This window comes from Melanostigma gelatinosum, assembly GCF_949748355.1.
Source record: "Melanostigma gelatinosum genome assembly, chromosome: 4".
NCBI lineage: Eukaryota > Metazoa > Chordata > Actinopteri > Perciformes > Zoarcidae > Melanostigma > Melanostigma gelatinosum.
In genome coordinates, this window is record NC_136637.1 from 10,038,546 (window position 1) to 10,057,996 (window position 19,451).

The following is a 19,451-nucleotide window of genomic DNA, read 5'->3' on the forward strand; positions in this document are numbered from 1 at the left end:
GCAACAGTTCGGTGGCAGCTCATTTGAATTAGGTGTAACACAGTTAGGGCCGAAACATAATTTAAGGTTTCCATTAGATATTTTAATCAAGTTACAAATGAATAAGTGAAAAGACATGACCCATCTTCCACATTTGTGTGGACCTATGAGTAAAAAGTGTATGTCTTTCAATGCTGCATAGAACTATCATTAGCATTTCAGTGTTTCAGGCTTTGTATTATCACTGCAACTTCAACTTTAAAATGACATTTCTGGGTCTTACTATAGACCTTTATTTCATTTATTATTATTTATTCATTAAACATATTTTCATTTCAAAGCAGGAAAAGCACATGCATGACTAATAACACCAATGATTAAGTCAGTGACTGATAAATAAAGGGCCAAAAAGACAATGTTGCCAACACAGGGTGACTATAGTGGAGAGGCCAAGAACCGGATTTGTATTGGTCTGACTCACCTCTGGTCCTCTCTTCCTCCTCCGCCAGGCCGGGGCTGTTGCAGCGAGTTGCCTCCTCCTCCTCCTCCTCCTGGCTTGGCGTAGTCCCTAGTGGGAAACTGACAGGACGAGTGCTGGTAACTGAGCTGGATGGTCGGGAACTGGCGCAGTTCTGCATGAAATGAGAAGGGGTTCGTAAGCTGCAGTAGATCACTGAAGGGTTTTATTTACTGCTTAAGGTACAAGGTGTAAGATCTGGCCGGAATCAAACATTATCTACAGAATGTGAAGAGGTTACGATATTGACTCTGTCTATGTGTTTCGTTGCAGAGATATCTACTAAAATGAGCATGCTAAACAGCGAACGCCGGCCTGTCCAGTCTTGGGCTATTACAGACTACAGTATTGTCGATCCAACAAGACCAGGACCAAACCTGAGCAGCTGCTCGTTGAATTAAACTCAGAGAGCTCCTTGTTTCACACACGCATCTTCCAGCCAGACCAAAATAAATGGCAATCACAGAAAACCCATTTGTTTGCACAGCTCTCAAACAGACTGGGGGGCTTCAACAGGCCCCAAGGCAACTTATATTTCATGCTGTACTTCCATCAGGCAGGAATGCCTCAACACTTGGGGCCTGCCATCCTGGCTGCTTTCGTGTGTCGTTGATGTCTATAGCTTCAGTGAACATGACACACACACAAGTGGAAAGAGACAAATACATGCACTGCTAAACACCATTGTAAGTCACTCCAACCAGGGGTCTTAGCAACAGAAATGAATATAAAGTATTTTATTGAACAACATGCAGCTATTCCACAGTTAACAAACAGAAACATCCACTCTCTACTATCCACTAGTGAAAATCAAATTCTTGTTCAATCAATGTTTTCCAACACCAAGACTGATTCCAACCAACTCCTTGCTTCATATGTTGTCAAGACTTGAATTAAGATCGAAACAACTAATCTGCTTCCAATTTATTTCTATATTTCAGTGGTGTCAGGGGCATGGAGTATGGGGGAGGGGTGTTTTTTATACAGGTCTTGCAACTGACAGCTTTATTTCACAAAGCAATCTGGCTCTGTGTGTGTGTGTGTAGGTGTGTGTGTGTGTGTGTGTGTAGGTGTGTGTGTGCGTGTGTGTGTGTGTGTGAGGGAGGTCAGGGTGTGTCAAGAGATGCTTGGTATCAAACAGGCAGTCTACAATGGTCATAGTGTGTGTATGTGTGTATAAAACTCCACCACCTGAGGCTAAAAAAGCTGTGTGTGCGACCCACGGCCATGTAGAGGGCTACCACAAGGAAGAGGGCTACAGAGGTAGACAGAAGTGTGGAATTTAAGAGGGAAGAGTGTGTGATTAGGTTCGGTGGAATTTATATGTGAGGTCATCAAGGTCAGAGGTGTGTCAAGTCACTGTGCCAAGAGCAATATGTACTTAAATTGTTCCTTCAATTTTCAAAAGATGTTCATGTTGTGGGCAAAGTTATATGAAACACATTTAGTATGATGCCATGTGCACTGATTAGATATGCAGTAAATGACACTATACATATATACACACAGTATATATACTATATCAGTCTGGTTCTTGACCTTCTTAAAAATAAATCAGTTTCAGATGCGATCATCCGATCAGATCCGACCGATCAGATGACCTCAGCAAGGCTTAGTATTGGCTGCTTGCAATGTCGGTGATCAAGAAAAAAAACAGTCGAGGAAAGTTTCAAATGATTTGTTATAATTTAATTTAATTCAATATAAATTCTTAAATTGCAGTTGCAGTGAAATATCCCATTGGGTTAACGCTTCGGTCGTTGCAAATAATACAACATATAAACCCCTCTATATCCGACAAGTGCCATTCGTCTTCAAATGACCCCATATGCAGTAACACCGCCAAAGCCTCTTTATCCCTCAGCCGGCAAGATACCCAATCCTATGTTTTACAACAAGGGGATATATAGGGGCATGTGCGGTCATCTAGAGCCAAATGTCTCCTATCTAACCAAAGGACAGGTAGATACAGTATTTCAAGCAGGATTTATGGCACAAAATAGCATTAGCTAAAAACCGTCAGGCGGCAGTGATGGCTAAAAAACGCATTCTGGTAGCGGAACCCAACAAGATTGGAAAATTGCCACCACCAGAGGGGAGAGGAAGCAGTAAAAATGACGGTAGATGGGGGGGGGCCTCACTGATAACATGAGCAGCCAATATATCAGACTGCACCTGGCAACAAGGGGCCCCAAGGGCCCCCCCCCCCAGCCAAAGCGCCCAACACCGAGACACAGTCAACACTCTAATTTATCTATTTATTTATTTCATTTCTTGCCATCCTTACAGTGTCTATCTCTGAGGTGGGGGGTCAAGAGGAAATAGGGGCACCCTGATATTTTTTAAATCAATCTGCCGTCAAAAATGATTTCATTCCTTCTTCAATGACCTGAAGCGTGAGGTTGGGGAATATTGTGTGTGTGTGTGTGTGTGTGTGTGTGTGAGATGGGGCAAAGGCAAGGCAAGGCAAGTTTATTTGTATAGCACATTTCAACAACAAGGTTATTCAAAGTGCTTCACATAAAACCATTAAAAGCATCAAAACATAAGGCAAAAGAAAAGGAGATTTAAAAACAATTAAGAACATTCATTAAAACATTAAAAAACAGTACAAGAAATAAAATGCAGTAGTAAAATGCAGAAATGCAGGAAATTGATGAATATATGAATTGAATGTGGTTCAATTAAAGGCAGCAGCAAACAGAAAAGTCTTCAATCTTGATTTAAATGAGCTGAGGGTCTCAGCAGACCTGCAGCTTTCTGGGACTTTGTTCCAGATATGTGGACCAGAAAAACTGAACGCTGCTTCTCCATGTTTAGTTCTGACTCTGGGAACAGAAAGTAGACCGGTCCCAGACGACCTGAGGGGTCGGGATGGTTCATAAGGTAGCAGCAGATCAGAGATGTATTTTGGCCCTAAACCATTCAGTGCTTTGTAAACCAACAGCAGGATTTTAAAGTCAATTCTTTGTTGGACAGGAAGCCAGTGCAAAGACATCAGAACTGGGGTGATGTGATCCACCCTCCTGGTCTTAGTGAAGACTCGAGCTGCAGCGTTCTGAATCAGCTGCAGCTTTCTGACGGACTTTTTATAGAGACCTGTAAACACACCATTACAGTAGTCCAGTCTGCTGAAGATCAATGCGTGGACAAGTTTTTCCAAATCTTGTTGAGACATAAGTCCTCTAATCCTTATATATATATTCTTCAGGTGATAGTAGGCTGATTTTGTAATTGTCTTGATATGGCTGTTCAGGTTGAGGTCTGAATCCATAACTACACCTAGATTTCTGGCTTCGTTTGTGGGTTTTAACATCAGTGATTGAAGCTGAGCGGTCATTTTCAATTGTTCATCCTTGGTACCAAAAACAATTACTTCTGTTTTATCTTTGTTTAATTGAAGAAAATTCTGGCATATCCAGTTGTTGGTTTGTTCAATGCAGTTACCCAGCCCTTGTATGGGATTATAGTCCCCTGGTGACATAGTTATGTAGATGTGTGTGTCGTCTGCATAATTATGATAACACACTTTGTTGTTTTCCATAATCTGAGCTCGTGGAAGCATGTAGATGTTGAACAGAAGAGGCCCCAGTATTGAACCTTGGGGAACACCACATGTCATTTTAGTCAGCTCTGATGTGTAACCAGCTACAGACACAAAGTATTCTCGGCCCTTCAAGTAGGATTCAAACCAGGTAAGTGCTGTGCCAGAGAGTCCCACCCAGATTTTTAGTCTTTCTAGGAGTATGGCATGGTCGACCGTGTCGAATGCAGCACTGAGATCCAGTAACAATAAGACTGAACTTCCGCCATTGTCTATGTTTAAGTGGATGTCGTTGAAAACCTTAACAAGAGCAGTTTCAGTGCTGTGGTGCTGTCGAAAGCCTGACTGGAAAACATCAAAGCAGTTATTCATGGTCAAGAAGTTGGTCAGCTGTTGGAAAACTGCTTTTTCAATTATTTTACTTAAAAATGGGAGGTTTGATATTGGCCTATAATTTTTCATCGTTGCGGAGTCTAAACTAACCTTCATTAGGAGTGGTTTAATAACTGCAGTTTTTAGGGCTAGTGGGAAGACACCTGAGAGAAGGGATGTGTTTACAATTTGTAAAAGATCAGTGGTCATGCAGTTTGAAATATTTTTGAAAAAGTGTGTTGGTAGAATATCCAAGCAGCAGGAGGATGACTTCAGATGTTGTATAATGTCTTCTAGGCTTCTACGGTCGATTGAATGAAATTGTGTCATGATATTTGAATGGATGTTATTCAGAGATCGGGACAACACATATCCTGTGGTTAGTGTGGAGGCACTGACTGCTTGTCTAATTTTCAGAATTTTGTCAATAAAAAAGGAGGCAAATTGATTGCATGCCCAAGTGGATTGGAGCTCAGCAGCTACCGACACTGGAGGGTTTGTTAGCCTGTCGACTGTCCACTCTCTACATAGGAGAGTGGAATGATGAGAGTCTGGGTTTGTCAAGATGCTAGGGTCTATAATTGTCCGTGTGTGTGTGTTATGTGCGTATGTGTTTGTGTGGCTGAGACTATTCAGTACTTTTAAAGTGCTTTGTGTAGGCTATAGTATAAGCTTCCTCGGGACACACACACACACACACACATGCAGCATCCCACCACCTCAGCCAAACAGCAGCGTCCAACAAGGTATAAATACTGGCTTGACACTTTAATGTCAGGGGACGGCTTGTCCTGGATTAGAAACTTGTAACCCACCATGGAGCTTGACATTGCTGGGATGAAGGTGCTGCAATAGGCAGAGTGAGGAAGGGGGAGAGCTATTACGGTGGGTCTATGTTTGATGTATAAGGGCATCTAACATGAACTGTCGACATGCGGATGCACAATGTTGCAGAGTGGCCAGCTTTCATTGGCAAGGAAAATGTAGTCTGTCGCACCAGTGTGTATCAGAGACACAAAGACATATGAACACTCACACACTTAAAAACAAAATGTAGAGGATAACATACTGAAAAATTGAGCGCTTTTCTTCTCTCCTTGATCCTGTTGACCGTGCTCCGAACCTGAAAGAAAAGAGGAGAATGAGATAAGTGTATCTGACACAACGCTCAATGAAACACACTTGCAATGGATTAAAACAAAAAATCTTTCACAGCAAACAACTGCAAGCACATGAAGTGTAAAATGGAGAAAGGAGAAGGGGAGTGGAAGGGAAACAACACATTTTGAACATTGGTTTGCAGGTGCAGATGGGGAGGTCTGTGTGTGTGTGTAGGTGTGTGTGTGTGTGTGTGTGTGTGTGTGTGTGTGTGTGTGTGTGTGTGTGTGCGTGCATGCGTGTACGTGTGAGTATGTGCGCATGTACGCGTGTTTCAGTATGTCCCAGTGGCTAATGGGACTTGAAAGTGACACATAGAGCTAGCAAACTAAGGAGACGACTTCAAGCTATCATCTGTCAGCATAGAGCGCCGGGACCAACAAATGGAGCTATTGGAGGAGAAGGGACCGCCCTAGCAGAACAGATTACATTTTTACACTCCGGATGAAACAGTGTACTGGACGCCTTCATTTAACACATACAAGACCAGACACGGATTTCATAGATATTAGAGATATACAGCATGCAGTTTCAGTGTAGACTTGTCACTAAACTAACCCCCAAAATTAATTTATAATTGACCTACTGAACTTTTAAAATAAGATAAACAACAAATATATGTATATATATATACATATAAATATATTATATTATATTTATTCTAATATATTGATGAATCTTATGTATCAATCTTTCTTGTAAACTGATAAATAACCATTTGTAATTAAACTGAAGCAGTTATGACTAATGATTAATAGTATCAACATACATTTCTATGTAAATATTGTGTAAATAATATAACGGGATGAAAGACAGTAATCTAGCAATTTACTCTGTCGCTTGAATAACATTCTGCATCAATTAACCTATGGAAAAAACTAAAAACATATTTTGTTCAAAAAATAATGTGATGTACAATTAAATAAGTGTTACTAGAGATACCTTTGGTAGAAAACTAAATTCAAAACGTCAATCTAAAATATGAGAACAAACAAAAATGATTACTTTGTCACACAGCAGCAGCTATGAATTAATGTGTTTCCCTGCTAAAAAGCTGTGATGCTTTTAATTACTAATACAATGTCATAGGTCTGCTGATTCTTCTTTTTATGAAAAAATTCAGAAAGATTCCGCTATCATTAATTGAACATTGGAACATCTTTCATATTCATTTTTCTATGATCAATTTGCTACAACAACAAGAACAATATATCAGAAAGGAAAAAAACAAACAAACACACAGAACAGCAGGAATTACTCAGTGTGTTTTCAGTCAAGTGGGATGAAGTCTTCTATGAACAGCCTCTGGCACTTAAGAGGTCTGTGTGTGCATGTGTGTGTGTCTGTGTCTGTGTGTGTGCGCGCGTGCATATGTCTGTGCACGTTGTCAGCGCTCACTGTAAATTTGTAGCGGATGGGCACTCATCACTACAGCCCGTCCCAGCCCAGCCCACCACGTTAGTGAATATGCATTATGGCTTATGGCTTCATTAAGTCGCAGCGTGTTATAAATTATGACACCACACTGAACACACACACACACACACACAGTCTCGAAGACGGCATGTGTATACAGAGGATGTTTTGCATACGTTGAAGGGCCACATAATGAAGAGAGCCCGAGCATTGTGACAGGGCAAAATCAACAGCACCTGCATCATGTTTCCAAAATCCTCCTATTATTTCTGACAAGATCCGCAGAAGGCCTTCAACGCGATGCAGATGTTGAAGAGACAACGTCTAAACACAATCTAATAGGGAAAGTAAGTCCTGGGGATTTCATTGATATCAAAAGCAGCCGGCGTGCTGAGGCAATTACATGACACAACTTAATTAATCATTTGACAATGAGGGGAAGGGCATTGTTTTAGATGATCGTTATGTGTTTAAGGGGTTTTGCGCACACTCAAGGTTTCGAATGATGCAAAGCGTGGTTCCCATGTAAATAGGCGCGAAGCGATTATCATATGAAAGCAGCGGCGCCCGACAACACCTGCCGACATCCTTGGAGCTGATGGAAATAAAAGGTCATCAAAGCACGGGATTACAAGGTGACCACCAAGGAAAAGCTAATTGCAATGAATAATGGAAAGCTATTGTCAGGTAATTAGCAATTAAAACGCTGCATTTTGAGTGCAATAGCAGCAGACGCAGTCTGTCTTCCGTGCCATATTGGTAATTATTGAGCCTGGAAACCAGCCTCATGAATGGAGCATTTTTCCACGCCTTTCTTTCGCATATCAAAGTCAAATTTCTTCACCATACGATGGTTAAAGACTGATTTGTACCAAGTTAACAACTAACAGCAACTTTGCAAAGTTTTTTCCTCATTCTTTAGATTTATGTGTGTGATACGGCCCCAGCCATCAAAGCAGGTTCGCCTCAATAAATCCAGACAGAGCGGGAACCTTCCCGTCTCACATCGGCCTTTCCCCTCATCATTCCCAATTAGTGTTTATTTTCAATTAAGCAAATATTTCCTTTCAGGTATCAGCGAGTGTGAAACCTGGAGCCAGTGTTGTGCCACACGCTAGACCGGTTAAAGACACGAACCAAAAGGTTGAGCAGGTTGGGGAGAACCAAAGTAGTGCCCCGGAAAGGTGCTGAGGGTTCAGAGGAAAAAAAGAGAAATGTGTAGATCTGAATAATGGCAAAATTATAGATTTTTTTTTTTCCAATTGTTAACAGAGAAGTGTGGCCCTTTTGAAAAACCGAAACATGTACATGAGCTGCTCCCATGGTCAAGGGCAATGAAAATGAATTCCCAGGCACTAAAAAAGCCACTTAAGCAAGAATGCTGTGTGGATTTATTTTACAGTGCAAAAGGTCAAGCCTCCTTGGCTCTGCATTGTCGGTGCATTGCCTGTGACTCAGGGACAGCTCTTCATGCTCTGGAGAAGACATGGATGATGAAAAGAAAGACAAATTGGGAAATAACAAAAGACAGGAAATGCAAATGTTACATGTGCGATGCCCTCTTGATAGTGAGACAAAAGAAATATAAGAAGTTGACGGGGGAAGGGGGGGGGGGGTCGGCTAATGTAATACTTATATAGATAATAATAATTGTAATACTGTAAAGATCTGGGAATAATATAACTATATTACTCAGCTCTTCAAAGCTGCTTGTACAGTGTACAGTGACAATGACCTTGTGCATTAACTCAAAGCAACAAGAGACAAATGAAAAGATGAATTATGTTTGTATTCATCACATCTGAAGACTCGTCAAGCAAGGTTCATTCCACCCACAGAGGAGACCAGTTGTTGAATTCATTTAACATACTGTATTTATAGCTGTGATATCAACTATATTTTTAAAACATCTTGTATGTTTCTCCAGAAAACTGAACATGTGTGCTTGGCTCAAATACTATTTTGAAAATAGACTTCTGCATTTCAGAGATTTTCGTTTAATCTGTTTCTTTGAATTGTTGACGGTGCTACAGGGCAGATTTCCCCTTTCTCCTCAAAGTTTGCAATGGGAAGTGTCTACACATGAAAAATAGAGCACAAGTTTAGAAAAATAGTATTAGTATTAGTAACATATATTTTAAGAAGGCTCAGATGCAATATCACTTATGCACATCTAAAGTTAACCCTATTTACATTGACTAAGAGCCACATTTGACCAAGAGTGATTTTCATCACTTGAGTCTCATCCATTAAACCATATCGCTCTGTGTCTCGCCACTCAACCAAACCCTCCACCCCTACACAGCTGCGGCATATCTAAATGGTAATAAAGCAGCATCTCTATACAATATGTCCTCCTTCGTTGCATATTGCTGGTTGCATATTGCTTTTATTTTTTTGTCCTACTATGGTTACTGCTTGGGGCCCCGCGAAGCCCTGGCCAGCGGCTTTGTCAGGATGCTAAATGGAGGGCCGTGAGTTTAAAAACTTAAAGAGGCAGTGAAATATTAGCCAATGTGGGTGAGGAATGAGTGGCTGAGAACCGCGGCGTGTCAGTGTTTAATGGTCGGACTCGGATGCATATAAGTTAGTCCAAGCATGAAGGGCAGTGGGATGCTCGCGTGGAAACGATGTCGCCTCCCCTCCTTCCCATCCCTCCTCCCATCCACAGACATACGTTCACACACATACACACTCGTACTGTCACCCCCCCCCACCCCCCCACCCACACAGCGTTTAAGCAAGGAGCCCATCAGAAACTTGTCATTTCTCTCATTCACTCCGACAGCCTTGAGACACAATGCAGACTTACCTCTGTGTTGTACACCCCATATATCAGGAAGATGAACAGGCCCTGCAAACACAGACAAAGAAAGAGTGAGAGAAAGAAAGAGAGAGAGAGAAAGAGGAAGACAAAGTTGTTACAGTTGTTTTCTCTCTTATCCTCTAGTAAAAGACAAAAGGTAGAGCGAAGCGACATGTACGAGTTCGGTTGATTTTTTTCTCTTTTATGGCTACACAGAGCTGAAGCAGACTTTGGTGACAAGTAGCGAGAGAAGAAGTAGGACTTGAAAGAGCCCAATGAGCGTTTGCTTCGTCTACTATATTCACGCTCCTCATTTCAGCCCCCACTAAGCCGTCAAAGGCTCAAACCCAAGGTTCCATATAGCTTTATCAAAATAAAATATCTGTTAATGCCTGTTCAGCTTGTGTTCTTCTGCACAGAAACACACACATAAATATCTATGCAGAAGCAAAAAAACGTACAAATTACAGACATTTAAACATAACAAAGTCCATGTATTCACAAGCAAATGCAAAAGACACAAATAAATTAGGAGGAAACAAAGAGAGTATGAGCACAAGCACATGTTAAAGGCACACACACGGGCACATAAAGAGAGCAACTGAGGCCAGACGAGACTATCAAGGAAACCCATTGGAGGAAAGCGTAGAAAGAGAGAGCCAGAGGGAGCATAATGAAAAAAATGCCACATAAAAGAAGATATTTCATGTTCAGAAAACTCCACGGCGAGTACCCATGGCCCAAGAATGCCATGCCCTTGGATGCATAAATGCTGGACTTTTGGTCACAGAAAAACATCTATTTTTCATTCCAAGCCATTGTGGCATCCATTGAATGTACAAGCTGTGCATTCGCCTTCGAGCCATAATGTAATACTGTTGCCTCAATGGAAACAGTAAGAACAAAATTCTCAGAGCACCAATTGAGCGGTGCCACAAAAGATGTACTGAGAAAACTGAAAAGGCAGGTAAAATCCGATAAATTTCAAGGCTGATAGATACAGTACGGTAGATTCTTTGACAAGCCAACAGTATGTCCACAGTGGGTCTAGCTATCACAACAAAAAAAAACTTTAAAAAGTACATCTCTCCCCCCTTTCACCGCTCAGTATGTGTCTGTGTTGCTTCATCTTCAAACGAAGGTAAGGACACATCCTGAGGACAGGCAGGCACAACCTGGTCAATGCATCAATCAAGTCGAGTTTGGAGCATCCAATTTTTGCCAGAGGGAGATCTCGATGCATCACCATTGACAACATGATTTGGGGGCCCATTCACAGTGACAGGCCGGCGACGGCGACGACCTCTAGCCCGAGCCTCTGCCCATCCACCTCCTACTGGCTGCTCTCCTGTCCTCCAGGGACTGAATTGCCCTGTCTGTCGGGGCTGTCAGGTGACATCTTAGGACATCCATCCTCTTTAAACTGACAACTCCGCTGGTCTGACATGCTGAAGACAACAGGCATAACAAGGGATCTCAAGCTCAGACCTGCGATTTTATCTCTACACTTCTTACTTTCAATTGCATGTAATGTTGGCTACAACCTAATGTGGTGCAGAATGTGATAAATGTAAGACAACAAAAAAAAAGATTCTGGCTGATCAACAGCACAATATGACCATGAGGGGATTGCCACGGTTGTTAAAAAATACCAGAAATTGCACAAGTAATACGAATAAATATGAGATCTCTGGCTTTAAAAAGTCTTCAAATTCATACTCAGCAAGTAACAAAATATTTCCCTTTTCCAAAAATCCAGTAGTATACAAACAATCACCATGCAAAATGCTTTTGGTTACAGATCCTTTTTCTCAAGCTACAAATATCATTGACAAAGCTTTGGTATTTTTCAAGTGGGTGGATAAGGGTACATCATGTTATCTTTTTTACTGGGTATCATCTGTCTTCCAGCATTCAGTCATTAGCCGATCATCTGCTGTTAAAATGCAACGCTATTGTTGGGTCAGCTACAGGCTGATGCAGCTCAAAGACTCTGAAGGGCAGCAAAGTGGGAAGCTGTCCCAGACACTTTCAAAACATGATAAGTTCTGACCTTTTTCACCAAATCCTGATTACCAACACAAGTCAATATTATTAGATTGCCCTAATCATCTTTGTTCTGCCAGAGATAATGGACCTTTTAACGCCACATATACTTTAGTTCAGAAGGCAGGTCTCCATGATGTCAAACAAGCAGAATCTTCAGAAAATAGTGCCTACTGCTCCCATTGTCTTTGAAATAAAGTACAAGGAAGTTGGGTCCTTTGTCATTTTAGTATGTGATATAGGCTGACTGTAATAATGGCATTTAAAGTACTCCATTCAAAAAAACTACTCATCACCAACAAGGTCTCACAAAGGCCTCCTGATAAAGGCAGTGCTACAAATAAAACACCATTATTATGGGAGTTTGAATGTTTTTACTTGCTTTAACAAGCAGGTTTTAACATTGGAATGAAACCCCTGCAAGATCAAATATAACTTACTTTTTTTTTTTAAATCATTGCATTTACAATCATAACCTATAATATCCATTGGCATTTTTTAAACAGAAACAAAGTGTTGTACATAGTTTATCACAACATACTGTTGTGTAATATGCTCTTTTCACCCACACACATAATAATAGACAGTGGGTGGTTCATTTGCAACACGGACCCTATTGTATTGCATTAGAATTGCAATTTCCAACTTATTGTTGCAATTTGATTATCATGTTTTTGATCATTCCTCTTATTTGTAAATCATCTTTTGTTGTGCAGTGAACAAAGTGGGGAGAACATGCTGTGCACATTAGGAAAAATTATCTATTAAATTATAATTGAGTGAAAAATAAGTGGCAGCACAACAATAATGATGGATTGTTTAAAATGTTCATTCATTAATATTCCTGCTAAAAAACAAACAGAGATGAAAAAATGGGCCATTATTTAAATGCATGTGTGCTTTTCTAAACTCAGTCCTGTTTCTTTTGAACTCAGCGGCAAATGCTACAAATTTATGCAAAGAACGGATGCAGTTGCTTTCAAAGTATTGCTATACTGTACATCAAACAGGGGAGCATGAATTAATGAGTATCCAGCTAATTAGGGAACAATTGTATGTTTAAAAAGTTAAAGCCAACAAACACTGTGTTTGACCAAAAACATTATTACCCCGGAGACATGTACTGTGCTGCAACACAAGACAGAAAATAGCAATTTACTTACACGATCGAAGTCAATTCAATTAAAGCAGGATAATGGGGTTCTAACCCTTGTACGACTGGCTGTTTGTAATGTTGACAAGCTCCTCTGGGAAGTTCACCACATCCTACCTCTTCTATCCTTGTAACTCACTCTTCATAAAAGCATCAACTGAATGCACGCAATGCAATGAATGCAATCCATCAACCACAGGTAATACGAATAAGAAAAGTTGTATTACAGTGTTTGTGTAAATGTTTCTATTTAATAGCTTCAACATACATGGAAATGTCAATTTAATTAAAAAGCAGATTTTCCTCAAATGTCAAAAGCTAGAGAGCTTTGGCAACTAACAAGGTTCTTATTCCCTGGCTATTTAGATTTACAGGTATTATTACATTAGATGCAGTTTGAATTCCCGTTTTCAGTTTTATGAATTAGTTGCCAGAGAGCAGAACTGATTGGAGACCTTTCACACATGTAGTCACGTAGGATCAAGCCTGTGCCCTTTCAGTTACAATGAATGGGCATACATATTAATATTTAAGCACATTTCATGTTCAACAAAATGTTTTTATTTATATTTTAAAAAGCAGGCACATAATAAAAAAATATCAATTTGATGGATCATGATTTAAGTCCGATATTCACTTTTTGTCTGACCCATAATTTCTGCTATAACTTGCAGCGTATACACAATTTCCTCTGCTCTTTCTATTTCTACAAGCGTTATTTCAATATGCCTGCTGTAATTGGTTTTGCATAATTTTGAGAGACACTTGGATGAGTGTCTTGCTGTACTGGAAAACTGTATAATTGGAGCAGATAATTTTAGCAATTTAGTGAATGCTGTTCTGTTTTGAGTAATTAATTACACGTGACCTCCACATATAACTTGTCTCTTGTTAAGACAGTTAAAGAGAAAATAAAAATACCAGATGGGAAAATATTCCCCATTTTCTGGTTATTTACTGCCTCTGATACTCAGGCAGAGGTAGAGAGTCGGGGCGAATATACTTCATCCTTGTACATGTCCAGCACTCACACAAACTTCCACCAGCTTAGCTGTTGACGTTGATAAATCCAGGGCGAAAAACATTGCGTCTGTATTTAGCCCCCTCTCCGACCTTCCTGCAGCCCTCTTTACTCCAATATAAAAACCTCCCAAATGTGTTTAAGTAAGGGAGCACTGGCAATTTGAAATCTCAGAAAACAGCAAGTTTATGATATTGTCATTGAGAAAGAATTTTTTTATGTAAAGAATAAAGATATGAAAACTATGATTGAGGAGGGAGGGTAGTGTCCTGGCAAGAAGAGAACGGCTGGCATGCAAGTTTTCTCTTTCTTTGAACATATTGCGATTTAGCGGCAATATGTTTGATTGATGTTTCTGTAAATTGTAAACAATAATAAAAGTGATAAGAGCTATAAGAACTTCTGTGCAAAGCATTTTTTGTTGGTGTAAGTACAATGCATGTTTTAAGGACATTTTAAGGATCCTGTGTCGGCCTCCTAAGCAATAATGGTAATTTAAGGCTGAGCCCTGTGACTCTCAACAAGATATAGAGATTTATATATAAGATAAAAGCCACTTAACACAGTGGCTGTGGCTGGGGACCCCTCACCCCTTGAGCCCTTATATTTGGTACAGGTTAGCCTGTTTGGTATCCAAGTTGCTTTCTCCATCAAAACATTTAATTCCACATATGGATCCCCCAAAAAGTCTCTTTTACAATATTTACAGGCCTTCAATGTTTTGTGATCAGCAACCTCTGTTTTTAAAGCTCAAAGTTTACTCTCCATCTCCACAAATCGAACTGTCTGATTTGGTAAGCAGTACAATATGGTTTGCAGAAAGTAACATCAATATGATTTGTAGTAAATGAGTGAAAACTTTAAACACAGGCATCGTCTTTTAAAACCTTAAGCTTTGCATTAACTGACGTAAATTCAGCCTTTACAAACATACATTGTCAGAAATGTAGGCAAGTCTCTAGTAAATTAAGTTGCTCGAGGCGAAGCACTAAAACAAAAACAAAAAAGTTTTAAAGAATCTTTCCTCTATTGGTTTAGCACAAAAATAAAAAGTTTCACTCCAACTCAGCGTCCCATGTCTAAATAAAACCTTTCATAAATGAGATGGCTGTATTTCGCTAATAATGAAAGTTTTTGTAGACCACATGTTCCACAAAGTTTTTAGAAGAACTTCAGGCGCTGCCACTGCTCAGTGTCAAAACATTCTTTGTAATTGTCTAATCCAACATCAAAAATCAAGATAGATATACTTTTCACAAATGACATTTTTCAATTGGGCCGGCAGCTTTCTCTTAAGTAGCTGAAGACCGCAACCTCCACATCCTTTTAGAGAATTCCAGGCTTTCGGTGTCACCCAATGCCAAAAATTAGAGCTATTTGAACAAGTTGAATCCAACGTCAAATACCCCAGCCTAAATTCAAACACACAGAGACACTTTTCACAAATAGAGCTATCTGCATCCCCACTTGGCAAAAAGAGGGGAGGGAAAATTCTACCCTTGCACCTGGTACTCATTACGGAAATGAGAGACAGAAGAGGTTAAAACGCTGTGATGGGGGGAAAAGAAAAGAAATTCACACTTCTGCACTGGGGCTTGCTAATGTCTCTGACCCCTCCACGCATAAACAGTTTAATTAACATGTATACATAACTTTCACTTTAACTGCTCATGGCATGTCAAATCAAAGTGTCTGTCAAAGCTGTGAAACAAGGAGTTGATACTTTGCAGGTCCTCAGTTCAAATCCAGCTCTGTGTAACTGCTCCAGCTGGCCAGAGAAGCTGGCAATAAGACATGAAGACAGACGGGCAGGCAGGTAGACGGGCAGCCTGCCACTGTGTCAGTTTGAGGAGGTAAATACCTCCCAATAAAAGCTTTGTAACGCCCAGCTGAGCTTTGCTCAACTCAAGCAGGAGTCAGAACGGTTTTCAGTGGAAAAACAAAATGCAAACCAAACAGACGAACTCGATGCAACTTTTTATTCAGGTTCTAAAAATCCAGGCGACATCGTCATCATCGCTGAAGTCGTAAAACATGCTGCATTTGATATGAACATGCATAATGTTGCCAGAAGTGCAGCCATAGTCTTTCTACAGATAGATATAATGTATAATACATTACATTTGATGTTTAATAAACCCATGTCAAAATGTTATGCTGTGTTTATTCTATGTGCAGCTAGGAATGTCTTCAAAGAGAGGAATTTATATTGTCAACCTGAAACTTTATCTTTGCTTTATGTCTACGTAATTTGAATCCCAACACCTCAAAAGTTAACATTGCTGGTAAAATACGTACAATCCTGGCAAACGGGAATTGGCTGCAAAAAAATGCACAGGCCATAATATCCATCCAGTATCATCAAACTCTGTATTTGGTTCTCTTAACAATGACACATTACAGTATGTAGTCTGTGTATGAGGGTGGGGACGGGGTTTGGTTTTCTTCCTGTTTCCATCCTGTTGTACAATATTAGGGAGAGCGGATCAGTCATTCTTTGAGAAGAGCTATTAGGACTCTCCCTCTTTCTTTCCCACACACACATCCAGTCAGTTGGGCTGTCACTTTGAGGAGGGGACCTCCAAGCCAGCCTGCCTCTACAGGGTGTATAGCTACAGAGGAAAACCGAGTGTGTGTACACTCACACACACACACACACACATACAAACAGGCACACACTGAGGCCGGCAGCAACACCAGTACTGGTGTGTGATGGCTCAGGAGAGGAGAGAGAGTTATTAGCTTAGCCCTGAACCACCTACTTAATATAGGGGCCGGCGGTGATTGCTAACAGAGCCTGGCAGAGGTGACAGCTTTTGGCCCTGCTTGAGGAAATCCAATTGAAAAGCAGCCAAGAGGAACAACAACCCCGAAACAGATGTTGCTCGCTACCACCGGCGCAACTTGGGTACACACAACCCAGCGGCAACAAACCGCGATGGCAAATCTGACACACAAACATACACACAGCGGACACAGAGTGGAGCGCACACACATATACTGTAGGGCCACTTGAAACTTCAAAAAAAAAATTTCACCTGTCATTTAATATGAAAAAATACTAATATATATCATCTAATATTTTTAATAAGTAGCAAATATAATGAGCTCTAAAGCCCTTATATTGAACATGTAGGAATAGCAATACATTAAACAATGATAAATAATACAATTCAATTAAAAAATAAATGAAATTTAAATCTTTAAAGATGATGAATTCAAAGCATATATATTGCCTCCACAGGGCTCTCAACATGGTAATGGCTGAGCCAGCAGCTTGCTGCTTACGGTGCTAACTGTGCTAACAGTGCAAACTACGGAGAAAGTGCCGAGAGAGCTAACAGTGTTACTAACCTGAAAGAGAAATGAGGGTGGGTGCTACGCTTGCTCTAACTGTCGTATAAAGAGCGTTTAATTGAAATCAAACATCATCCCAAAAGAATAAAACACACCGCCAAATGACGAACACACAAACACACATACTAGGCATTTCCCTCCAGTCTGAACATGAATTCAGGATCCATGAACTCCATCAATCCAAGGCTAGATCCTGTCGTTCATGGTAGAGTACAAAACACTCTGGCAGCTAACCCAAAAAAAAGGAATTAAGAGGAAAAGTAAAAAGAGAAAAGAGAAAAGAAAAAATCAGTAAAGAATTTGTAAGTCTGTTAAAAAGATATATATTGAGCGGAGGCCAAAACAAAAACCTTTCCCCCGGGGAATACACCCACCCAAACATCAATCCATCTATCTATGCCTCTCCTTTTCTTTTCTTAACATCTCTGGCAGGGCATTTCAATGAAAACACAACGCGCAGGACCTCAAATCATTACAGCCCCTTGCTCCAATATTAATTGAGTTTGGCAAGGCTGACCATGCCTCAATCATAATAACATTCATTTATTTTTTTCTATTACCGCTACTGCAAAAGAGCAAGGAAGAGAGGGGAGCGATAGAGAGCGATAGAGAGAGAGGGGGCGGGGGGAATGGGCTAAAATCAATTCTGACATATCTTTATTGCCAGTCGATGACAAATGACGGCACATTTGCCATTGCTCTGGCATTGTGTCAGTGTTTGTCATATCGATTTTACATCAGACGGACAAATGTTATTGATGAAGCGCCCAAGTAACAGATGAGCACTCTATTTTACTTCTTTTAACGTTTAAATAAACCAGACTGATGGGGGAGTGAGGGGTGGACTTGTGTGTAGCGGAGCTTTCCATTTGCTAATACACGTCATTTTAGATTTTTCTTTTCCTTTAAAATTTACCCAATTCTTAGACATTTACAAAAACGGGCCTGTTGGGAGTGGGTATCTACACCCTGAACCTGATCACACTGCACACATGTGGTAATGTAATGGGGGGGTGGTAAAGAGAGCACGAGAAAGAGAGTGAACTGTAAACAAACTAGCTTTTAAACAAGACAATTTAGGCTTGCGTGTCTTAGGCGCCAAGCAAAACACAGCCATGGAAAACTGATACAAACTTTTAACACATGGGTCGAAGCAGGAGGCTTTGAACTGGCGAGGGAAAGCACGCTGCAAGTGCAAAGAGCTGTTTAATTAAAAATACTCAGGTATCCAACGGGCCTTTCTGTGGCGCCCCCTTGTCAAGTTGTATGTGATCCCACTGTCAATCTCCGAGGGTGTTTTCTAATTGCATACTTTTCCAGTGACAGAGAAGAAAAAAAGTGTTGGAGGAGAACAAGTCCTGAGAAACAGCAGCTGGGGACTGGGTTTGGTTTGTAGACACTGTATTCATGGACACACATGCGAGTACACACACTTGCATATACACATGCGCTGTTGTACTACATAGAGTGCTCGAATTACTGACACCAACATATGTACTGTATAGACACATATACACACAAATATATATATATATATATATATATATATATGGGCTATATATATATATATATATATTCACACATCTGTGTATACGTACAGATATCTTTACAACATGCTGTTCATTTGCAGCATACAGAAGCCTGAAAGAGAAATGTTGCCACCTTTTACGTGGATGTCCGATCAGAATTGATGGTTAATGTCGTCAAATGAAACAATAAATTCCTCAGGTTCCTGAGGTTGCAGCTGCAAAATCGGTCGTTCTTCCTGCATCCAGTGCCGTCATTTGCCGTACATGGAGAAGAGGAAGAACAACGGTGTTTTGCCTGACTTAGATATTCAGACGTATTTATTCAAGCCAAACAAATGCAGCGGCGAGGCAGCGGTTGCGGCTGCATTAACCGCGTATGTTGAAAAGGACCCTACAGGCGTCACAATGCATATGGTACACATAGGCACCGCTGAAACGGCTCCGTGAGCAAGAGAACTTGGCTTTCTAGATCAATAGAGCACGCACTGAGGAATTTATTGCTTGGATTGACTACACTTACCATCAACACTGATTCATGACTGGTGGAAAATTA

At 40.5% G+C, this 19,451-nt stretch overlaps 1 protein-coding gene across 1 annotated transcript in view; it reads right to left on the minus strand.

Annotated features, from left to right (window-relative positions):
• LOC306776029 (adhesion G protein-coupled receptor D2) overlaps positions 1 to 19,451 on the minus strand; it is a gene marked incomplete at its 5' end in the record, with an annotated part of 85,179 nt that overhangs the window by 34,453 nt on the left and 31,275 nt on the right. The window contains 3 exons of the mRNA XM_079266618.1: positions 461 to 611; positions 5,482 to 5,535; positions 9,799 to 9,840. Of these exons, the coding sequence (XP_079122744.1) occupies positions 461 to 611; positions 5,482 to 5,535; positions 9,799 to 9,840 (247 nt within the window). The remainder of the gene's footprint in view (positions 1 to 460; positions 612 to 5,481; positions 5,536 to 9,798; positions 9,841 to 19,451) is intronic.